This window comes from Dreissena polymorpha, chromosome 11 (assembly GCF_020536995.1).
Source record: "Dreissena polymorpha isolate Duluth1 chromosome 11, UMN_Dpol_1.0, whole genome shotgun sequence".
Taxonomy (NCBI): Eukaryota; Metazoa; Mollusca; class Bivalvia; order Myida; family Dreissenidae; genus Dreissena; species Dreissena polymorpha.
In genome coordinates, this window is record NC_068365.1 from 62289137 (window position 1) to 62311815 (window position 22679).

General features: G+C 31.9%; 1 protein-coding gene across 2 annotated transcripts; it reads left to right on the forward strand.

Moving 5' to 3' along the window:
* Nucleotides 1-15762: 15762 nt before the first annotated feature.
* LOC127850728 (neuroglobin-like) lies at nt 15763-19499 on the forward strand. 2 transcript variants are annotated; one of them, XM_052384008.1, is made up of 4 exons: nt 16172-16343; nt 17528-17555; nt 18093-18330; nt 18605-19499. In XM_052384008.1, the coding sequence occupies exons 1-4, from the start codon at nt 16307-16309 to the stop codon at nt 18770-18772; spliced, it is 471 nt and encodes a 156-aa protein (XP_052239968.1). In that variant the 5' UTR covers nt 16172-16306; the 3' UTR covers nt 18773-19499. The 2 variants fall into 2 exon arrangements, with proteins under 2 accessions (XP_052239966.1, XP_052239968.1); XM_052384006.1 differs by lacking the exon at nt 17528-17555 and having other exon boundaries at nt 15763-16343.
* The last annotated feature ends 3180 nt before the right edge of the window (nt 19500-22679 follow it).

The window sequence follows — 22679 nt, forward strand, 5'->3', positions numbered from 1 at the left end:
CGTCCACCTCGTTTTCTCTCTCCTTGAGAGATACCGGGCACTTTACACTTAACATCATGATAGGATGGACATTATATTGTGTCGTTCCATTCCAATATTTTTTTACAGGAAGTAAATGTTACGGGCATATGACGCGAACTGATCTTAAGAGCTTTCTATCCGAATGAGACTAAATCTTATATAAAGCATCTCTTGTGAATAATGGTCAAAGTTAACCTTGGCGAAATACCGTTATCAAACAATGAGCATGTTCGAATGTGTTATTTATAAAAGAATATGATTTCGTGTATTAACAATTACTTAAAAGTATTATATTGACCAGGTAAACATTTGACAAATATAATGCTTTTAGCTCCATTCATACTTAACACAAATCGATCGAATGAAATGACTATTAAAATAGCCATTACTTACACTTACTACACTTACTTACACTATTGTCCAAAATTCTTCGTTTGTCAGATCAATGGTTGCTTACACAAACTTTTGCAGTCTATGGACCTGATTTTGTAGCGCATTCAACTGTGTGATAATTTATATAACACGATTTGCCCCAGATTTATATGGCTTCTTGTTATTGTATATAATATCAATCTCTCATGGAGAGACATTTTTGCTTACACTGTTTGAAACTGCATAAATAGATCTAACCTCACTCCGAGATTGATCAAGTTTTCGAAAGTGGATGTTTGAACTGGAGTCTGATTCCAATTATAGTAATAAATAAAACAAAGTGATATGAAAGCAGCAACACTTCATGTAATGGAGGAAAAATAGCCGAATTCTGGGAAAACTGTGCTTAATTTATAAGCGTAGGGTTTAGGTACATATTAGCGTCAAGGCAATATGGCAAACCATGGACAAAACGTCCCGGTTTTTATTGGATTGTTCGTAAACAAAGGGTAATATCTTCTAAACGAAAATTGAGTCAATGCGAAACTTGTTGTCCCTGATTAGTCTGTGTGGACTTTACTTAAAGCACATGCATTCACTTAGTGTCCCCATGGCAATGCTCATATTGAAACCCAAACGGTTATCAGAGTACAACTTCCGTCACAAATCATACTTTATATTGCAAGTAATACATTACTGGACAATAAATTTGACACATAACTAAAATACTACCCATCTATAATGGACGATATCGATAGCTGCTTTTTCTTGCAAATTTCACATTCAATGATTTAATACTTGTGCCTATCAATTCATAAAGGTGAACACATATTGAAATTACTGTTAAAACGTTTAATGACAATGTTTGAAGACATATTTCCATTTTTTGACTATGTAGACTAAAACATAACAGATCCGGAAGCATAAAAACCCCATAAATACATATAAACAAAGGACATAAAAATAGCATCTACCACTGTAAGTGAACACATTTTTTTCTGTATCCCAACGCTTTTTCAATATTAACGGACCACACAGGCATACAAATAACAATGTGTGAAATAGCCTTTAAGTAGTTAAACTGTTATTAAATTGAACGTTTTATATTCGCTTTCTGATTGAGTTATATCGGATTCCATGAAGTTTGTATGCGTTCACAATTTAATGTTTTATTACTAGAAGTACACCACGTGTGAGATTTTGACCTTGAATCGGTTATAAACTAAAAATGCATTGCAAGGACTATTTACATGCGGTAAACCCAGTTTTATTGTGTATGGCTTCCGCATGGGTTTTATTCTGTCTCTAAATGTATGGGAATCGTTCTTTTACCTTTAAATAAGACTTTTCAATTATGATAAGAATGATCTAATGCTAATGAAACTAGAGTTTCGTTGTGTTAACCTCATTTTGAAAATAATATTTGTGAACACAAAAGAAACATTCAAACTAAATCATTCGTTTCATGTTAAAGACGCTGTATTAAATTCTGAAATACACTTATGATTACTCAATAATCAAGCATTATTTATAATTTATGCATAAGACCGTTGCTAGTTCGATTATTGAATTATATGATAGGTTAATAAGTTAAATTTTGAAATAGGTTATCAAATGTGAAACTAATGAACATGACTGCCGTAACTTTAATTGTTCTTAGAACCTAAGGCAGCCAGAAAGACAACGACTGGTACACGACAAGCTATATTAAACCATACAAACGTACACGTGCGGTTAATAGCAGTGACTTAAATAACATAAGGCATGTGTCACTGAAATGAATGTCAAAGGTTTTTAACGGTGTACGCAATGGCCGAATATTATACATATAACAACACCTGAATGTATCATAATAAATACAACGACATAATAAATTAGTAGAGATAAGATATCTTTAAGTGTAATTCACTCTTTTCTGAAATTTAATTATGCGTGAGAAAAACAATCGTGTCTCCTGGTTATGCTAATAGTCCTTCCTTGGAAAATTACAATATTGTAAATCATCAGAATCAGCTTGTAGAAGAACACTTGTGCTATTTCCAGCTATAAAGAAAAGTGATTACTGAATTCCTCGAACCACACTAAATAAATTACGTCTGAAGTATTTTGCATGATGATGTTATCATTTATTATTTTGCATCATGCTGAATGCATGTAAGTAGAGGAATACTTGGATATATATTTTGTGCGGACTTAACTGACTTCGTAAAATTACATATAACCAGGCGTTTAATTTATTTAAGAATCTAATGATTGTATGCGGTTCTTACACGATAGTGGCAAAACATTCGTAATGCTAATGTAAAAGGGAAACATGATTAAGACAAACAGAATTCCATTTTAATGTCTTCATGTTAATGTCATACAAATATAATCACAAGAACTAAACGTGTGCAGAACACTACGGTACTGATACTAGTATAATGCGTACGAAGAAACGTTCATTAATACCAATATGGAGATAGATAATTTGATGACTTTATTTATACCAGCATGTCTTTAGACGATAAACTTATGATAACTATTTGTATAAAATTGTGTCAATCTATAAATTCTACGCGATTGGAATTGGTGGAATGATGTTTTATATGTAGGTAGACTTTAACACAGTTCTCGCAGTTGGTTTAAGTATCAATGGACGTCATAATATGTGAACATGTCATTATTGTAAAGCAATCAGACGAGTTCACCATACAACATTATAAACAATACGCGCATAGTATCATGCATTTAACATCGCATGCATATAATAAAGCAATTAACCATCCACAATATTAATAGCAATGATAAGAACAAACGATAATTCGTTTTGTGGTTGAACATCATTACGTACATATCAATACGAACATGTAATGAAGATGTTACAGCAAATACCATAAACATGCACACTCATACGCATGATATTAACTGTTAATATAATTCACTTGGCTAAAAAATACACTTCAAACTTGTAAACAGTTTATAATCATGTGTTAATTTATGTTTTGTATGTGTCGGCTTAATCGTGTTCATAATACCTGAGTAATCACCGAGTACTAATGATGACCTTACTGTTTGTATATGTACCTACTGCCAACGTTGTGTCATAACGACCAAGTTCAATACTACACAGATGGTTCCATTTTTCTAATTGAACGTGAAAACATTTTATTGCACATATTCTCATATGTCTTGTTATTGACACTACGCATTGTCCAAATTTATAATTGATCTAGACATACTAATAGAAGCTTAGTTTGTTAGTTTTTTAGTTTTTGCAGACATCATTGTTAACTTAGCTTCAGTTCGTTAGTAGAACACATCTTTTAGAATATTTTGGTGTGAATAGTATGTTAGCACGTTTTCTATAAATCAAGCAAGAATATATTTTCTTATACTCATAAATGATTAGAGAGATGTTATTCTAGACAAAAAGCCATTCAGAAACGCATACAGATAAAATTGAAAAGCTTATTTATAATAAGTAAAATACAAAAGCACAATACATTAAAAATGTAATATATGATTTTATTCACAATTTAATTGAAACACATTGATTTTTATCGAAACATTTTGGTTAGTGATTCAACGTTATTGTGGCGTGATTTCAAAATATTATATTTGTGAAAAGGGGCAAAACAACAATACAATAAACGCATTGTTAGAATCGCTAGACTGCTTCGCATGTCGAAAATATTTAAAAACTAATTAGAGATGATTACATGCATTGTATTTAAATCATCACAGCAATATGAGTGTTATCAGCAACAGACCAGTCAAAGCAGGCTTGAGCATGATCGCATTAAGTAAATTAATCAACAGACCACAAATTATCGACAGACGTGCTTATAACGGATCGTGTTTGCTTATTTTGATCATGCAAAATACTTTTACGACAAGTGCAGTACGTACATTACGTGAGATAAACACATAATAGTATCAGCGCTAAATAGTGTGTATTTTTTTAATCAATTTCTATAATCAAAGCGTATAATAAATTACTCAAAATCCATATCGGCACAGTGCATGTCATGGGATGATTATGTTTGCGTTTTATGGCAAGAACGTATTAGAACAAAACGTATATTCTACAGATTCCCCAAGTTCATCGTCAACACATGAGGACTGTATAATTCAAATAGGTTCATGGCATGTAATAGGTAGAATGGCGTTTACACGATATTGAAAATACGCCTGTTTAGCGTGTACTATAGATGCAATCATCACTAATCGTGCATTCTGTCACGTAATCGTTCATCATTCATGGTTGACACACAGTTACTTATAACGTTCATTTCTCTTAAATTACTAGTATGTAGCCTATCATTCGATTCCTCGTCATGCGCATATTGTCATGATGACGGGATTTGCATTAACTACCATTTTGCTGTATCGCGCATGGGACAAGTCCGTCCCTTTCTATTAATGTTAATTTCTCTGCATAATGTGGGATGAAATAGTCAACAACACGATATATCAGTTTCTAGTTCAATTTAATGTCTAACATACTTAATACTTTCAATTATACGAATACAGTCAGATAGCTACATGATCGTATCTTTCTCGATCCGTACGCCTCCAAGTCTAAACGCTATCTAACCGTCGTTTCCACACCAAACATCTCGTTCTATCGAACTACACATAAACACAAAATAATAAATTTTCTATAACATATTTGATTGGTCGATTCTATGCGCGCTTATTGCTGGTTGTTTGAATTGCATCATGGGACTGGATAGATTAAATTGCTCAAATTTTTACGTGTGTTTCCCGGTGCATGCTACGTATGATCAATGCAACTTTGTGTGCCCATGGCAAACACACACCACCGCTCAAATCCTTATGTCAACAGCGTCGACCCCCTTTTGTTGTTAAACATACACCATATCTAAATATTTAATCGCTCACTTTGTGTCTGTCATGTATACTCGCCATTGATAAAATGTTCAATATTTCTTATACATGTATAAAGTAAACCCAAATATTTTACCTAATATCCTATCATTATGTTACAATTCTATAACGTTATTTTACATGCCGGTTTAATTTTGCTCAGAGTCTGTGCGCTATATCATTAAAATAAAAATACAATATATCAGCAAATAAAGCAAAACACAGTAAATTAACTGTATAACTGAAGACGCGGCTGTGATGGCTGTAGTTGATCCCGTACAGTACAAGCGTCGACGGGAAGTTCGTTCAGGCAGACTAAAGGTCTGAACCAATTTTTTTATGACAGAGCCGTGAAATTAAGGGTTGTGGTTTGCGATGAACTGAAGCCGATACGAGAATAGCAACTGTTTTGCATTAATACACACCGAATATAAACACATTTTAATCCCAGTTGCGTCGACTGGGGGATTATTAATATCTGTCCAAAGTGACAGGCGGTCAATTTCTAAAAATAGATATAAATATAGACATGGGCATAGCCTTAAATATAGCGTTTTTTTGTTTCAAAATCATGGCTTAATTTATGGTATAATGGAATGATTTACTTAACCATTTCTTCAGCGATTATGAGCATACACAAAACATACAAACAGCCGATAGAGTCGCCTCAGCTACCAAAACAATTCAACCGGCTTCCCTCTAAATCTTATATGTTACTATTTTCTTATCAAAATTATATAAATAACCGATGCGCGTTTAGCTATCTGTTAATAGTTGAATTATTTGCAGAGATAATAACTATTGACACTAGTATTGTTTTGCGACAAACCCGTTCAACCAAAGATCTAGCACGTTGTAAACGTCGCCAATATACTCAATATTATTTGTATTCCTAAAGTGTGTCTCAGTATGTGAAATGGTGTCATTGTGAAATCAACATCTTACATATGCAATAACTTTGAAAATACGACGCAAACTAGACAACCTATGTTTTGCAGCTTTTATAAGCGGAGGTTCAATTTCTTCTTGCCTTTCAATACAATATATACATGTGTTGTCCGTTCACCGAGAGTTATCGGCATCGCTTGAATACCGTTTCGTATTCAGGAAGTGTTAGAAATCGGAAGAATTTTGCATTTACCTAACTGCATTTATTTGCTGTTGGGACTCTGATAACGATGTTCATATTGCTGTGTGTACTTGAGTTGCAATGCGTATTCCTACAAAACAGTCCCCAATGTAACGGTGATAGAACACAATCTCAATTGGTACGAAACAAAATGAAAATAACTATGTTATTGCTGGGGGTTTGAATTATCTGAATATGAAAAAACGAGGTACATCTGCGCCAAAGGTACCTTGACCGACGCATTTGAAATAAAGTTATTGATAAATACACAGCACTTGTAACGCAAGTAATGGCTTGAAATTAAGTGCATTCCATATAAACAGCTATAAGTAATGATTATTAAAGGCACGCACGCGTTCTTTCCATACTCCGAGGTGGTAATCACGTGATGATCTAAAGGAAGTCAAGATGGCGGCGCCCGTGCCGAGACGGGTATTTTTCGACATGTTATGCCTTTAATTGCTTTTATTATTGTTAAAAATGGTGCTCACTTTCCAGCCATATCAGCAACATTGTGACGAGCGTTTATTTCATATATGTATTAGTCATATTTCTACTTAACTCGCTACGAAATCTCTTAGCGGGATCACAAAATTAGAAAATTCATAGCAAGAAAAGTCGATATATATAGAGATCATTAATACAAAATGTGCGCTTATCACGTTCTTCCTGATATTGCTGTAAAGTGGTCGGCATGTAAAATAAAACAAAAGTATATAAAAAGTATAACACGGCAAAAAATATCATGTTTCGGCATGGAAGTCATCATATTGGTCGTCATTTGATTACCCATATGTTATTGCGGAAAGAAATATACGTATGTGTTTTCCCTACACTGTTTTTTATGTAACTGTCATAAATTGTAGATCATGCTGCATGGCTAAATGGCTGAATCCTACTTTTGGGAGATATTTTGAATACTTAGTTTAAGTGTTTTCTTTATACAAACTCTTGAGATACGTGTGATAATAACTTTTCTTGGTGAATGTACTCACTTGTTTTATTTGAATTGCTTTGTAATAATAATAATAATAATAATAATAATAATAATAATAATAATAATAATTAGTATTATTATTATTATTATTATTATTATTATTATTATCATAATTATTATTATTATTATTATTATTATTATTATTATTATTATTATTATTATTATTATCATTATTATTATTATTATTATTATTATTATTATTATTATTATTATTATAAAATAATAACAATAATAATACTCATAATAACGCATAAATATATAAGGATTGAGATTTATAATTAAATTCGTAGACAAGCGTATACTCTTTAACAGAGGGATATATACCTAATGTAAATTTGTTTTAACTCAGCATCTTTATTTGAACAATCGCTGTTTTTGCCGTGAAACTTTACTAAAGAACTTCCACGAGATGTGCAAAAGGGAATGTAAAGTTCTAATATATAATGCAAGTATTAAATCAGCAAAAGTAATTTCATTGTAAATAGCGCGCTCCGAATTATATTATGGTGCAAATTGGATATTCCCTTGCATTGTTGATGGGCGTGAGAACGGATAAAATATTTCAACATAGGTTTGATGGGGAAGTTTCTGTTACATTGCAAAATCTGTTCGATGGCATTGTTCCTTCGCTGCTAATTGAATTGTCCCAACCGGATGAACTCCCCTAATATGTTTTTGACCCAAATCGACTTATGTATTTATTATGGTTGTTGCTCCATTTCTGTTAAAATTATGTTTACGGCCTGGCAACAACTGCACGATTAATTATTTTCAAAGGTAAAGTAAGATTTTGTATACAGATTAAAAGAATCTGGTAATGCAGAGGCTCCTTAATGCACTGTAAGCACACGATAATAAGCTCTGATGAGGTTGACTATACTGATGATTCTATCATGATTATGAATAATATAATATCATTGTAAATAATCTTCATTACAATGACCACATTAGCATATATAGTGTGCGAGTGACTAACGGTATGACTTGTCGGCACAACCTTGATTGCCAACATCCATCCGTCAGTCATTAGCAGTTACGTACTACCCATGTTCACAAGCAGAGGAAAATGGAATTGATATTGATACAATACAAATGCTTTCCGACTAAATAGTATAATACAAGTTTACATTGCAGATCCTTGTTCGTTTTATAATAAATTGCCAGGTTCTGTAACTAGGACTAACATGATATAACTCTGAGTAGCCGTTTCATTATTGTCAATAGATTGAGTGTTTGTTTCATATTAATTAAGACCTAAATGAGTTTTAGTGTTACATGTAGATCGAGATTATACCAATTAAAAAAAACAACACGTTACTCAAAGGTGAGGTATTGTTCCATATCTGAATATGGACATAATTATTGTACATTTTTAATGCTCATTGACACTGCATTAACCTTTTGAACAGTCATATTTCGCAAATATGTTCGTATATCATAGCATCAAGCAAGAACAAACATGATATAACTATGATTGGCTGTTTCATTATTGCCAGTAAATTGATTTTTCGTTTGTTTTATTTAAATTAAAATAAATTGTGTTTATTAATAATGTATATCAAAATCATTTGAAATAAAAAACGTTTTCGCTCAAGCTAAAGGAGATAAATATTTCATGATAAGAGCTCACATGAAAATAGCATTTGTTTCCCCAATGAACTCAATACATATATCAATCGTTAACTTTGTAAAAATACTTTTCTTTGTCTGCCTAACGTTGCACATATTGCATTCAGTTGAACCGATAATGTAAATAACTAAACAGAGACCACACTAATTTCATTATAAAACTAAGTACACCCATTACACCTCATTAAATAAACCACCGACAATTAAACGTTTACATACGTTAAGACCTTGAACAAATGCACTAACTGCCACAACACACAAAATGTAAAGAGGATATTATTTTAGGAAGCGATGTGCCCACCAGTGCGAAAATATCAGCAGATCATAAACGAGTACCGTTGCCTTTGCTCAAATGAGTGCATTTACATTGTGTTTAGTAATGAAAATACGACGGCATTCGGTTGTCTCTGTTTCGGCCCATGCCTTTCGCATGACCGTTTAGTGCGTAAAGTTTGTAAATAAAAAAACTTTTTATCTCGATGTCCTACACGAACCGACTTTCCAAATAAAGTATACACTTAAATCATAACTTATCGTCTATGTGAAAGATTGGTTCCTTTTAGTCATGATATCAATGTGTAAATCTGCACTTTTTTAACAGCCCATATGCATATAAGATAATAGATAAGTCTAGAGGCTGGTAAAAAAATGTTAAAAATACTTTCCCGTAAGTCTACAGTCTGGCGAAATATATCAACAACTACTTTCGTGTACACATGTCAAATCAGTTTGAAATAGTATGTACGCTCATTGTGTTACTATAACACTTGCTCTTTTTGCACAATATATGGCTGAATCACTTAAGGATACAGCACTTTTCTTCAGGATATAACACTTGTATAAATACGTATAATGATGGCGATAAATGGTGGCTATGCGGTGTATTGGTTTTATAAATAATTTAATATATATATACACTTTTGCAATCGAGCTAAAATAAATAGGTTTATACTAAAATAGAACCTTGAGGGACAACTCCGATAATTTCAGTATGAGTTGATTACGCTCCCGGTAAGATTACTGTTTGTTTACGATAAGACGGATGATAAGACAGATGATAAGACAGTTGATAAGACAGATGATAATACAGATGATAAAACAGATGACAGTTATTGTTTTTATTTTTCATAAATGATATTGTTTCAAGTTTTAATGATAATATAGATGACCTTTTTACTATTGAGAATGCTAAATTATTCATACTGCTTTTCGACGATGACGCGGTCATATTCGCTCAGTCACCTAACGCAATACAATCGCTACTTACAAATTTAGAAAATTACTGCAACGAGTGGAAACTAATAGTTAATACAAAAAGACGAAAATAAATTTTTTGAGAAATGTAGACATACACGATATATTTTACATTAAATAACACAATATAAGATATTGTCGATTCATTTAAATATTTAGGGGTAAATCTTTAAAACAAACGGAGACTGGAACCGTACGCAAAAACATATCGCTCAACATTCACAATTCGCATTACACATTTTGTTTACAGTATTTAATCAACTTGAATTAACTTTAGAAGAAAAGTGTAGACTGTTTGACAATCTAGTTGGGTCCAAATTAAATTACGCAGCCGAAACGTGGGGCTTTCATGAAGGAAAAGATATCGAACGCATACATTGTAAATTTCTTCGTAAGATACTTAAAGTCAGAAAATCCTAAAACCTAGACGGACTTTACGGGGAACTAGGCAGCTATCCAATGTATGTAAAACGCCAATTGACATTAGTTAAATACTGGGTAAAAAGCATAGATCCGAAAAACAACATACTGACAAAATCTATTTATAATCTGCTTAAGAGCGATGCTTAACGTAATAATACATATGCTGGCAAGAACTGGGCTTATCAGATTAAAGAACTACTCGAACACATTGGATTAGCTACCATATGGACGCAACAAAATACGCATACCCCAAACGAATACGAGCTTAAATAATAACAAATCGAATTGTGGATATATATAAAAAGACTTGGTTCTCAAATATAAACATCTCAAATAGACTGTCTGCATACCGATATTTTAAATATGACTTTGAAACGAAAATATATTTAAAATGTATAAATAACAATTAATTTAGAAAATCGCTTACACAATTCAGAATCTCTGCACATAATCTAGCCATAGAAAACGGTCGTCATGAAAACATACCAAAAGAAAATAGGAAGTGTATTTACTGCAATATGAATGCTATAGAAAGCGAAATTCACTTTTTATTAGTATGCCCCTTATATAAAGAAATTATACAACAATACCTAAAACCATACTTTCGTCATTGGCAAACATTGAACAAATTCGAAATTATAATGTCATCAAAATCAACAAAGGAACTAAATCACCTATCAAAATATGTTTATTTTGCCCTCAAACTAAGGTCAAATGTAACGTTGTATTAGATATATGCTTTTAACGCCTCCATTTGTGTATGTCTATTAAAACAGATGCATAATAAACTATGATTATTATTTCCGTTTGCCTACTTTTTAAAATATTAAGGTGATCAAATGACTGTATTGGATAGAGTAAAAGTGATCAACCTGTGCGATTATTTTATATTATGTTGACTATTTGTAATGAAGAAGATCACTTCTTTGTATGATTTTCAAAATTTGAAAATGTAATTGTATTGTTATCTTTGTCAATTAGAATATTCTAAAGGTAATTGTTTTGTTATCATTATCAATTAGAATATTCAATTTACATAAAAGAGACAGCTAACATATGTTTAATGCTAAATGATTAAATAAATCTACTGATTATTTTTTGTAATTTAACATAAGCATTACGTAATAATTTTACTTAACTAAGTCTGTGTAATTGAATTTTTTTTTAATTTTTAATTGTACCCAGCATTGAAATCGATTATTTAAACAATGAGAACTTTTTTTGTAAATAAAATTCACCTACGAAATTATATATTCATTATGTAAATGACTTATTGATTCTATTCTTTGAATGATTTTGACATGCCTTTTTTCTTTTTTTGTTTTACCCACTATTTGTATACATCATTTTGTATTGTACTTCTCAAATACATGTACCATGTCTTTGCTATCTCAAACACATACTGTGTATAGGCTATACATTTGCAATAATGCCGAATACACGTTATGTTATGTTATGTTATGTTAATTAGACGATGTTTATTGGAATATGCAATTAAGTATATATTGTCGTTGAAATTGTTAACTCAAATCTTGGAGAAATGATTTAAACTTTGCAATTTATAATATGCACACTCTTGTGTAAGACAAAAAGTCACCATTTAACAATTACATTTCTTTATAAATATTCGATAAAGTCGATGTTATTCCTATAAATATATTATACTTTGTAAAAATCACACGTAGTTTACATGCAACTATCAAGACATGCGCATGTGTTTCGACTTAACATTTATTTATACACTACCTGACTAAGAAAGCCATGTTGAAGCAACATAATGGTAATGGTATTAGGTAATGTATAACAGGAGAAAACATTTGTCGAGAAATAATTATTCCACTTTGTTAAAAACCATTCGTTCACCCACGCAAAAATTTTATAATAAAAATAGGCTCTCTTTGAGAAAAAAAACAAATAAATGAAGATATATCACTATGCCGATTTGTTTCAAATCGACTTAATTCTTAATAAATTACTGTGACGAGATGTGATTTGAGATATTTGCGAGCAAACTTAACGAGAACTGTTCATAAAAAGTATCATGCCGTATAACACTTCTCCTCTATATACATATTTATAATAAGTCATAATATATTCCGAAAGGTACTAAGCATGTTTTACTAAATGCAAACTCAACAATTTTTTATCAAAAACACATTATGAGTGTAATGAGCATTTAATCAAAAGCTTAAAAATAATCATACAATCAATCTACTGCACTGAAATTATGTATACAATTTACTTCATGTCCTTAATCAAATAACTACAGATTTAAGAGACTCCTTGGAATTTGATTTTCATTTCATCTAACGAGATGAATATGTGCTTAAACTGTCTGGCACTACATGCATTAAACTATTTATTCTCTGAATTTGTTTCGAAACGTAAACAGATGCAGGTATGGATCCTATACAGATAACAAAACAAACATTAAGACATTTTTCTACTAGATACGAGTAATTGTGATGCTTTGCGTTTAATGTTGTGTTGTTAAAGATCTAAGTATATTCGCGTAATAAACATAACGAAAAACAAACGAAACGGCATAAACAAAGTTAGTTTTCCGCTTTGAGTCGACCCCAAATTCTCTTCATGAGCATGCTTTATCATGTTTCACTCAATCATTCGTGAATATAGATTTGGTGCTTCACGTATGGAGCAGGAAGGCGATCTACGTGAAGGTTATTTTGAATTTTAACAGAACAATGTTCAAATGTAAACATGAGTATTTTACTGATTACAGCTATGTCAATGTGCATGCAGGTGCATCAGTTTTATTTCAAATATGTCAAACTCATTCACCCAAATCGCATACATTGAGCGCTAGATTTGTTTACTCATTTCTGGACCGAGTTGGTGTGATTTACCTCGTTCACAAAGTTAATAAAGGAATTATTATGAAACTGAGGTAATTTCATTAGTTTTTAGTAACGAAGTTTGTCTCAAGATTGTGATGTTTGCCTTGTATGGACTTCCGTGTAAAATTATATTATTGTATATGCTCGACCCATCAAAAATCTGATTAAATATGCCACAATGAGATAATGTTTTTGTCGCCATCTCGTTAGGTAATGATGAACGATTTTGCGTAGTTTTACCACACAAAAATAAATAAAACCACGCGCAGGTTTAATGTTTTGATTATGGCTACAGAGAAACAAATAGGACTGTTTAAATCTGAAAGACTTTGAACCAGAATACACACATAAACGTCCCTGAATATATTCTTCAATTTATGTGGATGAAACTGTACATATTAACTATTGTACATATAACATATAATACATAAGGATGCACACCAGGAAGGAAATTCAAACCGCTTGTTAGGAGAGCGTACTAAGACAACTTTAACAAAAACAAGAGTAAGATTTAACCTGAAAAAAACGACAATATAGTCTTAAACCTGATAAAAAGCGCCTAAATCTAGTATTTAAGCTGATAAAAGGCGCCTAAATCTACACATGTACTCTGAAACTGAAAATTAGCCTAAGTGATTTACATAAGTAAACGTACTGAATACATAGAAATTATCGTTCGTGTTAATATGCATGTAAAGACCACTTTGCATACAATACGTTTATGTTTTATAGGCATTTGAAGACAATATACAGCTAACTGGATGAAACAATCCCGTTGCAAGATCTGCAGCAAATTTTAAAAATATAATCACATTTTTGACAATACATATTCGTATAAGAACATTCGACGACTGTAACTATAAAATAACAATCAATAGCATCTCGAAATATATGAATGCTGAGTCATATATATATAAATATTATTATTCTATATCCAATAAATTCATCCAATCGGCATTCTTCATATGTACCACGTGACCGTCCAATATATTCCGGTATTGGATCCAAAAAGTCTGTATTTTTTCCATACTGGACAGTTGAGTACAAGTGCACTAAGCAATTGTTTTATAACGATAAAAGCCGTTACCGAGAAAAAGTATCCGAATGTACTATAATCGATTCACACAGGCGATATTTTGCTTGTATGTCTCTTTTTAATACTTTCCTTTTGAAAATATGAGAGGAAATAAAAAAAAAAACGAATCGAGAATGTGATATTTGATTAATTTTTATTGTTAGAAATTAAAAAAAAGGCAAAAGCAAGTGATATTGTTATTGCTAGAAATTGAAAACAAATATGCAACAGCAAAACAAAAAATCAATTTTATTAACCTCAATGACAACTTTAATCCAATGCTAGCCTAATAACAACTAAGTTACAATGATATGCATTTCCATTTTCCATTTTCTGTTCTTCCATTCATTTATCGAAATGTATTTTAAACCACAGTATTTGTTCATAGAGTTTGTACACATGCTCACCATTCTGACCCAAAGGCCAAAACACAATTTACTAATTCGTAATCCTGTCGGAGCGAGTTGTTTTATTCCTATCGAAGTTAACAATTATGCATGACAAACACACAATCCGAAATACGTTTTGCCTTTTGGATTCGTTCAATGCTATCAAAATGGTATAATTTGCTACTAGATTTATTAAACACTACCACCTCCATATTGTTGTCCCTAAAATGCAGAGTCTTGTTTATACTAGTATGTTTCGTCAGAGAAATGACGTCACACGAGATACGTCATAAAGTGCGTAGTCAATGAATGAAAATAAAAATACGGAAAGTTGGTTTGGTAATGAGGATATAGAATAAAAAGTTTATTAGACGTTTAAACTGTACAATACGTATTGTACAGTGAAACGTCTAATAACCTATAATTCGTATCTTATATATCGTATTCGGTGCGCCTTAAAGCCAGTGTACCGCCGACCAAAATTTGTCGATCTAACAAGTAAATCAAGTTAATTGATTGAAATAACACTATTTCTTTTTAGGGCAAATTAAACGCATCGGATTCATAAAACGCAACATATTAATACAATATAAGTGTTCATTTCACCTTAAATCAGTTTAACGTTTGATACTTACACTAAGAAAACTCAATATCAGAAATGAGATGCCAAACAGTCAAGCCTGCACTTTCCCGCTTGTGTAAAACATTATCCAATATAAGTGAGGAGAAACGTGATCGTCCAATACAATTTGACCAGAAGCAGCAGCGCTTTACTGGTGTAGTGTTTCTGTGCATGCACCTAGACGTTCGCTATCTGGATGTATGAACATAGTTTGAGCGAAGATGTTCACTTTGACATTGGAATTATTTCTAATCAGCAAGGAAATGTATGGCTTAATGAAATAATTGATTTCACTTCCGGATATAAAGATAAACATTCTTTAATTTCACTAACTTTTATTGAGTGTCAAAATGAGGATTAAGTGACGATATTAATTAGACATAAATGATTAATACTTGTTTAATATCAACCGCAATATAACTACACCTTTTATTATGTTCTCTTAAGATATGTGGGTATTTTTCACTGTATATGTTATAACAGATTGGATACTTTTTACAAGTAACACCGGTTTATTTTAATCATAAACATAAGGCTTCATACCGATATGGGTAACAAAGTTGCACTCTGTGAACTACCATTCCCCACTCGCGGTAAGCAACTTCACACGGTGTTGACGCCCGACCAGATTCAGCTTGTTCAAGGCTCATGGGCACTTATAAAAGATGACCTGGAAAAATTGGGTCTCATTGTATTTTACAGGTAAGCATATAATTATTTAAGTATTTACTTATTTATAAAAAATATCCAATGGGTAAGCGTTAGTTAGTTATATAATTCGATCCCGTTTATTAGATTTTAAATGCCAGACGCACTTGAAAAAATAATTTCTCATCAATACGGGCAAACCTCATTGTTATTCTCCTATAGAACAAAAGTGTGGTTATTTAAGGTTTGAGGTTGGTCGATGAGCAGCAGCAATTAATATTGTTCAGCCAGTAAATAAATAATCATTTTCTACGGTTCTTTGGGATATATTTGTTATCATATGACTTACTACACATAAATAATCTTAAACTGAATTAACACTCGCATTTTCGTTTAAAACTATTAAAAGCATGCAAAACATTGTATTGTGTGAAATATTTAATTTACATGACTACCATTGATGTGTCCAAAATGCGTTTAAACAAACGTTATTTTGAGCGTATAGAAACGTACATCAATGATGGCTATTTTTAGACCAAAACTATATCTCTTATTAAACCGTATTTTCGAGAATATGATACATAGTGTGGCTCGACGACCACGTTCTCAAACCATGCAATTGCATGTTTTTCTATTTCATATCATTTTGTATATTATCATAGTGTTAAATATTGTAAACATCGCATAGAATTGGAATTCACATTAATAATGTATAGGGTTTATAGCATACTAAGTATATTGACATACATACACAAATCATTTCTCAATAAAATGTGACTTCCTATCAAATACGAAAAACATGCTTAAGTTGACCAATGAAAACATTGTATATATATTTGATAATTATAGGTGATACCATAATTATACATACATAAACTAGTTCATGTGTTCGTCGTTTTTAAATCTAAATTTTGATTTGTTTTGTTTGTATGTATGTTTTGCTGATTTCTGCAATTTCTTAAATTAAATTTTATCATTAAATATAACCAAGAAACTCGTTAGCTGTAAAATGAAATCATTATAATTCGTATTATCTTAGTAGTTGTACTCGATCACCTCCTCGACTAACCAAAAGATAATTTAATATAGTTTGTTTTTTCTTTTGATTTCCCGATGTTTTATTAATTTGTGGTACTATAATATTTTTATTCTATTTGCACATGTGCTGTCACTATACATGTTTATTAATTGTATTGTGTGACATGTGAACATTATACAATCTTGTTCTCTTGGTCTAGGTGCCAATCACAAAGCGATGAGTTTAATGTAAGTTCAAGTTATCTTAACTTTGTAATTACTATGTTTCTGAAGCTCTAAATAGGGACTTGTTTACTAAAATGAATGTTTTGAATCGACGAAAAATAGTGTAATAGGTATTCAAAAAACGACATCAACCATAAATAAAACACAATTTAAACAAATGTTCTTAACCCGAAATCAACAGTGGACATATCGTATTATCACATACAAATCAAAATGATTTACGTTACATCAGTTGTCCAGTGTATATAAAATTAAGCCAGACAATACAGAAACATACAACAAATTACAAAGACATTAACAAGTAGATAAATCATTTTTTGCAGAATCCGTTCTTGTTGTGCGTTCATTCTATAAATAATCTGAGTTCATTATTATAATCACGTATTTCTATTATAAGCCAATATGATCGCATTAACAAAATTGCCACAACCATTGAGACCCTTATTAACCAATTAAGCGTGCAGTGCTTGTTCGAGAAGGAGCCTCAAATGGAGACAATGTTGTTATAAAATATTTTATATGTACGTGCAATATGCACAGGTTGTTCGAGACGGAGCCTCAAATGAAGACGCTATTTCCAAAGATCGTTCACATCAATCATGAGAACAAGCTGGAGACGAACATAGACAGGGAGATGTTGACTAGACATGCGGTCACTGTCATGGAGGGACTTGGTGCCGCCGTGGAGAGTCTCGATGATTCCAGGTTTCTCAACGGCGTTCTTATTTCTATTGGGCAGACACACGTGCATAGACAGGTCAAACCGCATATGCTTAAAGTAAGCACAATATGTAACTGTTGCGTACTGCTTTTTACACGTATCATGTCAAATTTCAAGTGATATGTGAAGTTTAAATGGGTTACCGTAAAGCAAAGTATTGTTTGTATTTTGTCTAATAAATGTATTGATCGCAAGATTTTCAAATAAGGCATAAGCATAAAGTTAATACATGTATGTATTGTTCAACAACACTTCTTGGAAACCGTTCGATCAAAACAATGTGTGATATTAGTTATATTGATGATGCATTAATGTTGTTGTTGATTTTTAGAAACTGTGGCCTTCACTCAGTTACGGCTTGCAACAAGTGCTTAGTGAGAACTACACAAAGTCCGTTGCAGAGGCATGGAAGCGGGTGTATGACTATATTTGCGTATTTATGAGACATGGAATGCAAAACCCGGATCTTGACGCTGACAATATCGACCTAGGAAGATGATTTTCTCATCATGACTCAGCTTATGTCATTGTTCTAGCACTTCCAAGCTGGTCATCATTCTATATACATTTTATAGAAGAAATGCGTATTACATATCCAAACTACACTAACGATCTGTTTTATTCTCATCTGTTACGTGCTACCAATCAGTTCACGTTCATTCAATTTGTCAAGAAATCTACCACTGCTAGAGCGAATACTATCATTTTTTAATCCGTGTGTTTAAAGCATAAGTTGTTAGTTCATAAACATAATTACATTTAAATATTACCTTTCTTGACTTTATGTTATGATAATGAATGCATATGATTACCTAGTCTATTATTATATTAATTGATGACAGCCATTACAAGTCAAATACGGTGCATTGATGTGTTAGAGTATACATTCATTATCAAACTAGTTAAAGTAAAAAAGTGTTTGGACATTAATTAGCTGCTTCTTTTATTTTGGATGTTTTCATCGTATTTTGTTGTCGTTCATAATCGAATAAAAAAGTGTTTAGCTAACTATGTTTGACAAACCAATTATATGTATATTGTCTAACGTGCACATATTGCAAACACAAATACTATATAAGGATAAATATGAAACTGAATTAAAGACATTCAGTTTGTACTACAAATTTATTTAACATGCACTGTTAAACGCCCCAAAAAACCTTCGCATGTGATGTTTGTTAAGATTGAAAAGTGTACGGTGAAATTGTATCAAATCGTCATTAAAATTTAAAATTCAAGAAGTCATTTCCTTATACGCTAACATATGTGTTAGTTTCGTTTTCAAATAGAGATGTTCACGATGTAAGTGCAAGCTTTATGTCAGTGTTATGGACATATTTTCATCACAATACAATGAGATTCGGAAAAATTGATTGTGTAGCCGATAAAACAATCCTTGAATAGGTTTTCGTTTCAGATTTCCTTGATTTAAGGCCGCCAAAAAGTTCTAACTCCTTGGCGTACCACATGCAGTTTAAACAAATTGTCATCGTATTTATAATTAAGGTAGCAATGCAATGGACGGTAAACGATCACTCATACATGAATGATACATTATGGAATCGCAGCTACAGACTACACATTGTTCGTTGCAAACACTCAACGTTCAATTACGTGCAATTTTTCAATATAAGGAAAGCCCAAACAAGTAAATAAAATATTCAAATATAATACTAAATTGACTAGCTTTCTTTGATTAGGACGGCTAAAAAATATAATTACACAACGCAATAATCTTCAGTTATTTATATGAAGCACTTGCAAGGTTTAACATTTTCATGTGTGGATTCCGCAGAAAATGTTATCTGTTCTTATCGAAAAACCAGACTAGAAGCGGCATGGTCTTTGTTTTTTATTTCGGCATGAATAAACTTTTACTATGGCTTCACTTGTTCACATGCGTCTTCAAACGGAAAATCCATGTGTTGTTGTAATTGACCAATGCTTACATTTTGAAGTTATCTTTATTACTTTCCGACTTGGTAAAGTATGTTGTTTTTTTATATATTTTTAGCTTTTTTTAAATATAAGCACATATTAATTATGTATAAAACACATTCGTTAGTGATTCTAGAAATCAATGCGATACTATGCACGAATCGCAAAACGATGATTAATGTCAAACATGTGATAAAACATACGTTTGTACTTCTTCAAAATTATCAGAGAGGTGCTAATGATACTTGAAGCAATAACTCTGATATAGACACACTCGTTCGATATTTATATTGGCTATAGCTGTGAACACTCAATAGTTATTACTAAGTTTTCAAATATAAAGTGCAAATAGAAAGCGTACATGTTAGGTCTTTGTATCGTATTGGTAAACTTAAACATTATGACGCCATTTTACTACGCTGCAATATGTGTACACATATTACTGTACACGTATCTTTAATAAAATAATATAGATGTTCTAACCAACTACAACCAAAGTTAGCGTGTATTAGTCATAGACGCGTGTTCCAACTTTGTATTGGATAAACATTTCTACGTGTTTAAATGTAACGCAACATCTTTATTTATCCAAGTATCAATTCAAACATAATTTAAGCAAATAAAACAGCGTCAGAACACTTTGCGGATAGTCTGTAACTCAAGATATGGAATTCACGGTAGCATAACGACTCGTCTACCAACAAAGCTAACAGGACTGCCGCACAACTTCCCTAAGTCAACAAGTTCAAAACGAAAGAGGATATTAACAAGGGAATATCCTAATCATGTGTGCACAAAACACAATTAAGCAAACTGGTGTACTTTTCGGCGATAACAACATGTTGACACATTTCACTGAATGTCTATCTACAAGTGTTATTATCATTAATAAAACATTGACGTCATTTCCCTGTCTCGTTATGCTCTGCTAATGATCCATAACTGGTCTTGTAATTTCGGAACTTTTCTAGAAGGTTAATGGTTGATAGCACTGTACGGATCATTCCCAATAATATTGGTAATTTTATTAAAATGCAATTGTATGTACAATACTTACCCAGTGGATTATATCTTGGTAAATTGACTGGCACTTGTGTATGCTCAGTAAATTCACTGCATTACATCTATTCGTACCTCTATACTATTACTCGCTATTGATTGGGTTAGTAAGTCCACGTGCTAACTGTGTATCATTACATATTAGGACAGTTTCCGTTAATGATAATTTATACATCAATATTACAATTTAATAGATTTGCGAAATAATGCTAATGCTACAAATATACCTCTTAATATTGTAAGTAAATTGGAAGAGTCGCAGAGAAAGGAATTCTTTTCTAAATTAAGTTAATAATCTTAGTTTTGGCAAAGGTCTGTTTGTCATATTATATCGTTGATTTGAATACTAACACCCGCAAAATTCATTGTATTATATCATTTATTGGAAACTCCAGCAATATTTTCGGGAGAGAAAGTGTGCTAGTACCAGAAATAATAATACTCCCAAAGCACTGCAAACTGTATAAGATCATCGCATTGGACCCGTGACTGTAAATCATTTGGGGGTGTTAACCGGTTAATTACATGTAAACGCTCATTGTAAGAAAAAAAATAACAATGAAACAAACCTCACGTCTTTTCAAGGCTGTGGCATTGTGTATTGAATTGCAGGTTTGATATTTGGAGAAGACACTTCGGTAAGATTTATGTCTTTGAGTATATATCTGCTCAACCCCCAATATAAATTTACGAACTCTATGTCACACAGTAGGCGGTTAGTATTAAACCACGACATTTACCTATGAAAATAATACAAAGAACGAACAAGTTAAATTGATAAAAACAATCAATTTCTAATATTTCAAATAAGCATGATAGACAATCATTAAATTCAATTAATTTATGTATACAATTATGACTGTCATGTCAGACATTCGATTATTATGTTTATAGAATTATGGCGCTTATGATAAAAAATCTGCATATAATTGTCCAAAATTCAATTATTATATATATATATATATACTAATGTACAACGATAATCATTATGTTTCATGTTCAAATAAACATACTTAAATGATTCGTTCATAAAATTCGCACTTTCAATTATTCTCCCAAAATTAGAAGTCAAGGTCAAACATCATGACACATGATTAGTTTATAACTCTGCCTATCAAGACGCTTCCATGATAGTTGTCAATAATCCGACGATGACAATACAAGCCAGCGACAACAATTTTTTCTCATATGTATGCATTGTATCTATGGATGTCAGCTTGTTGTGGAACGGTACTGTTAAATCGAGGGTAAGCGGTGACTGGTTAATCCAAACCAATAATTATTATTTAATTATACACTCTTATTGTTGCGAAGCGTTTGTTGTTAATCTTTGCATGTCACTTAGCGTATCCATGAAGTTATATCTTCATTATATGCAACACAAAAGGTATGATGCAAAATAATAGGTT

Excerpts from the sequence above, each read along its gene's own strand:
- LOC127850728 (XM_052384006.1), top strand. The coding sequence starts at position 16,189 with ATGGGTAACAAAGTTGCACTCTGTGAACTACCATTCCCCACTCGCGGT. Across the intron at positions 16,344-18,092 it reads GGTCTCATTGTATTTTACAG|GTTGTTCGAGACGGAGCCTC; the intron begins GTAAGCATATAA and ends CAATATGCACAG. Across the intron at positions 18,331-18,604 it reads TCAAACCGCATATGCTTAAA|AAACTGTGGCCTTCACTCAG; the intron begins GTAAGCACAATA and ends GTTGATTTTTAG.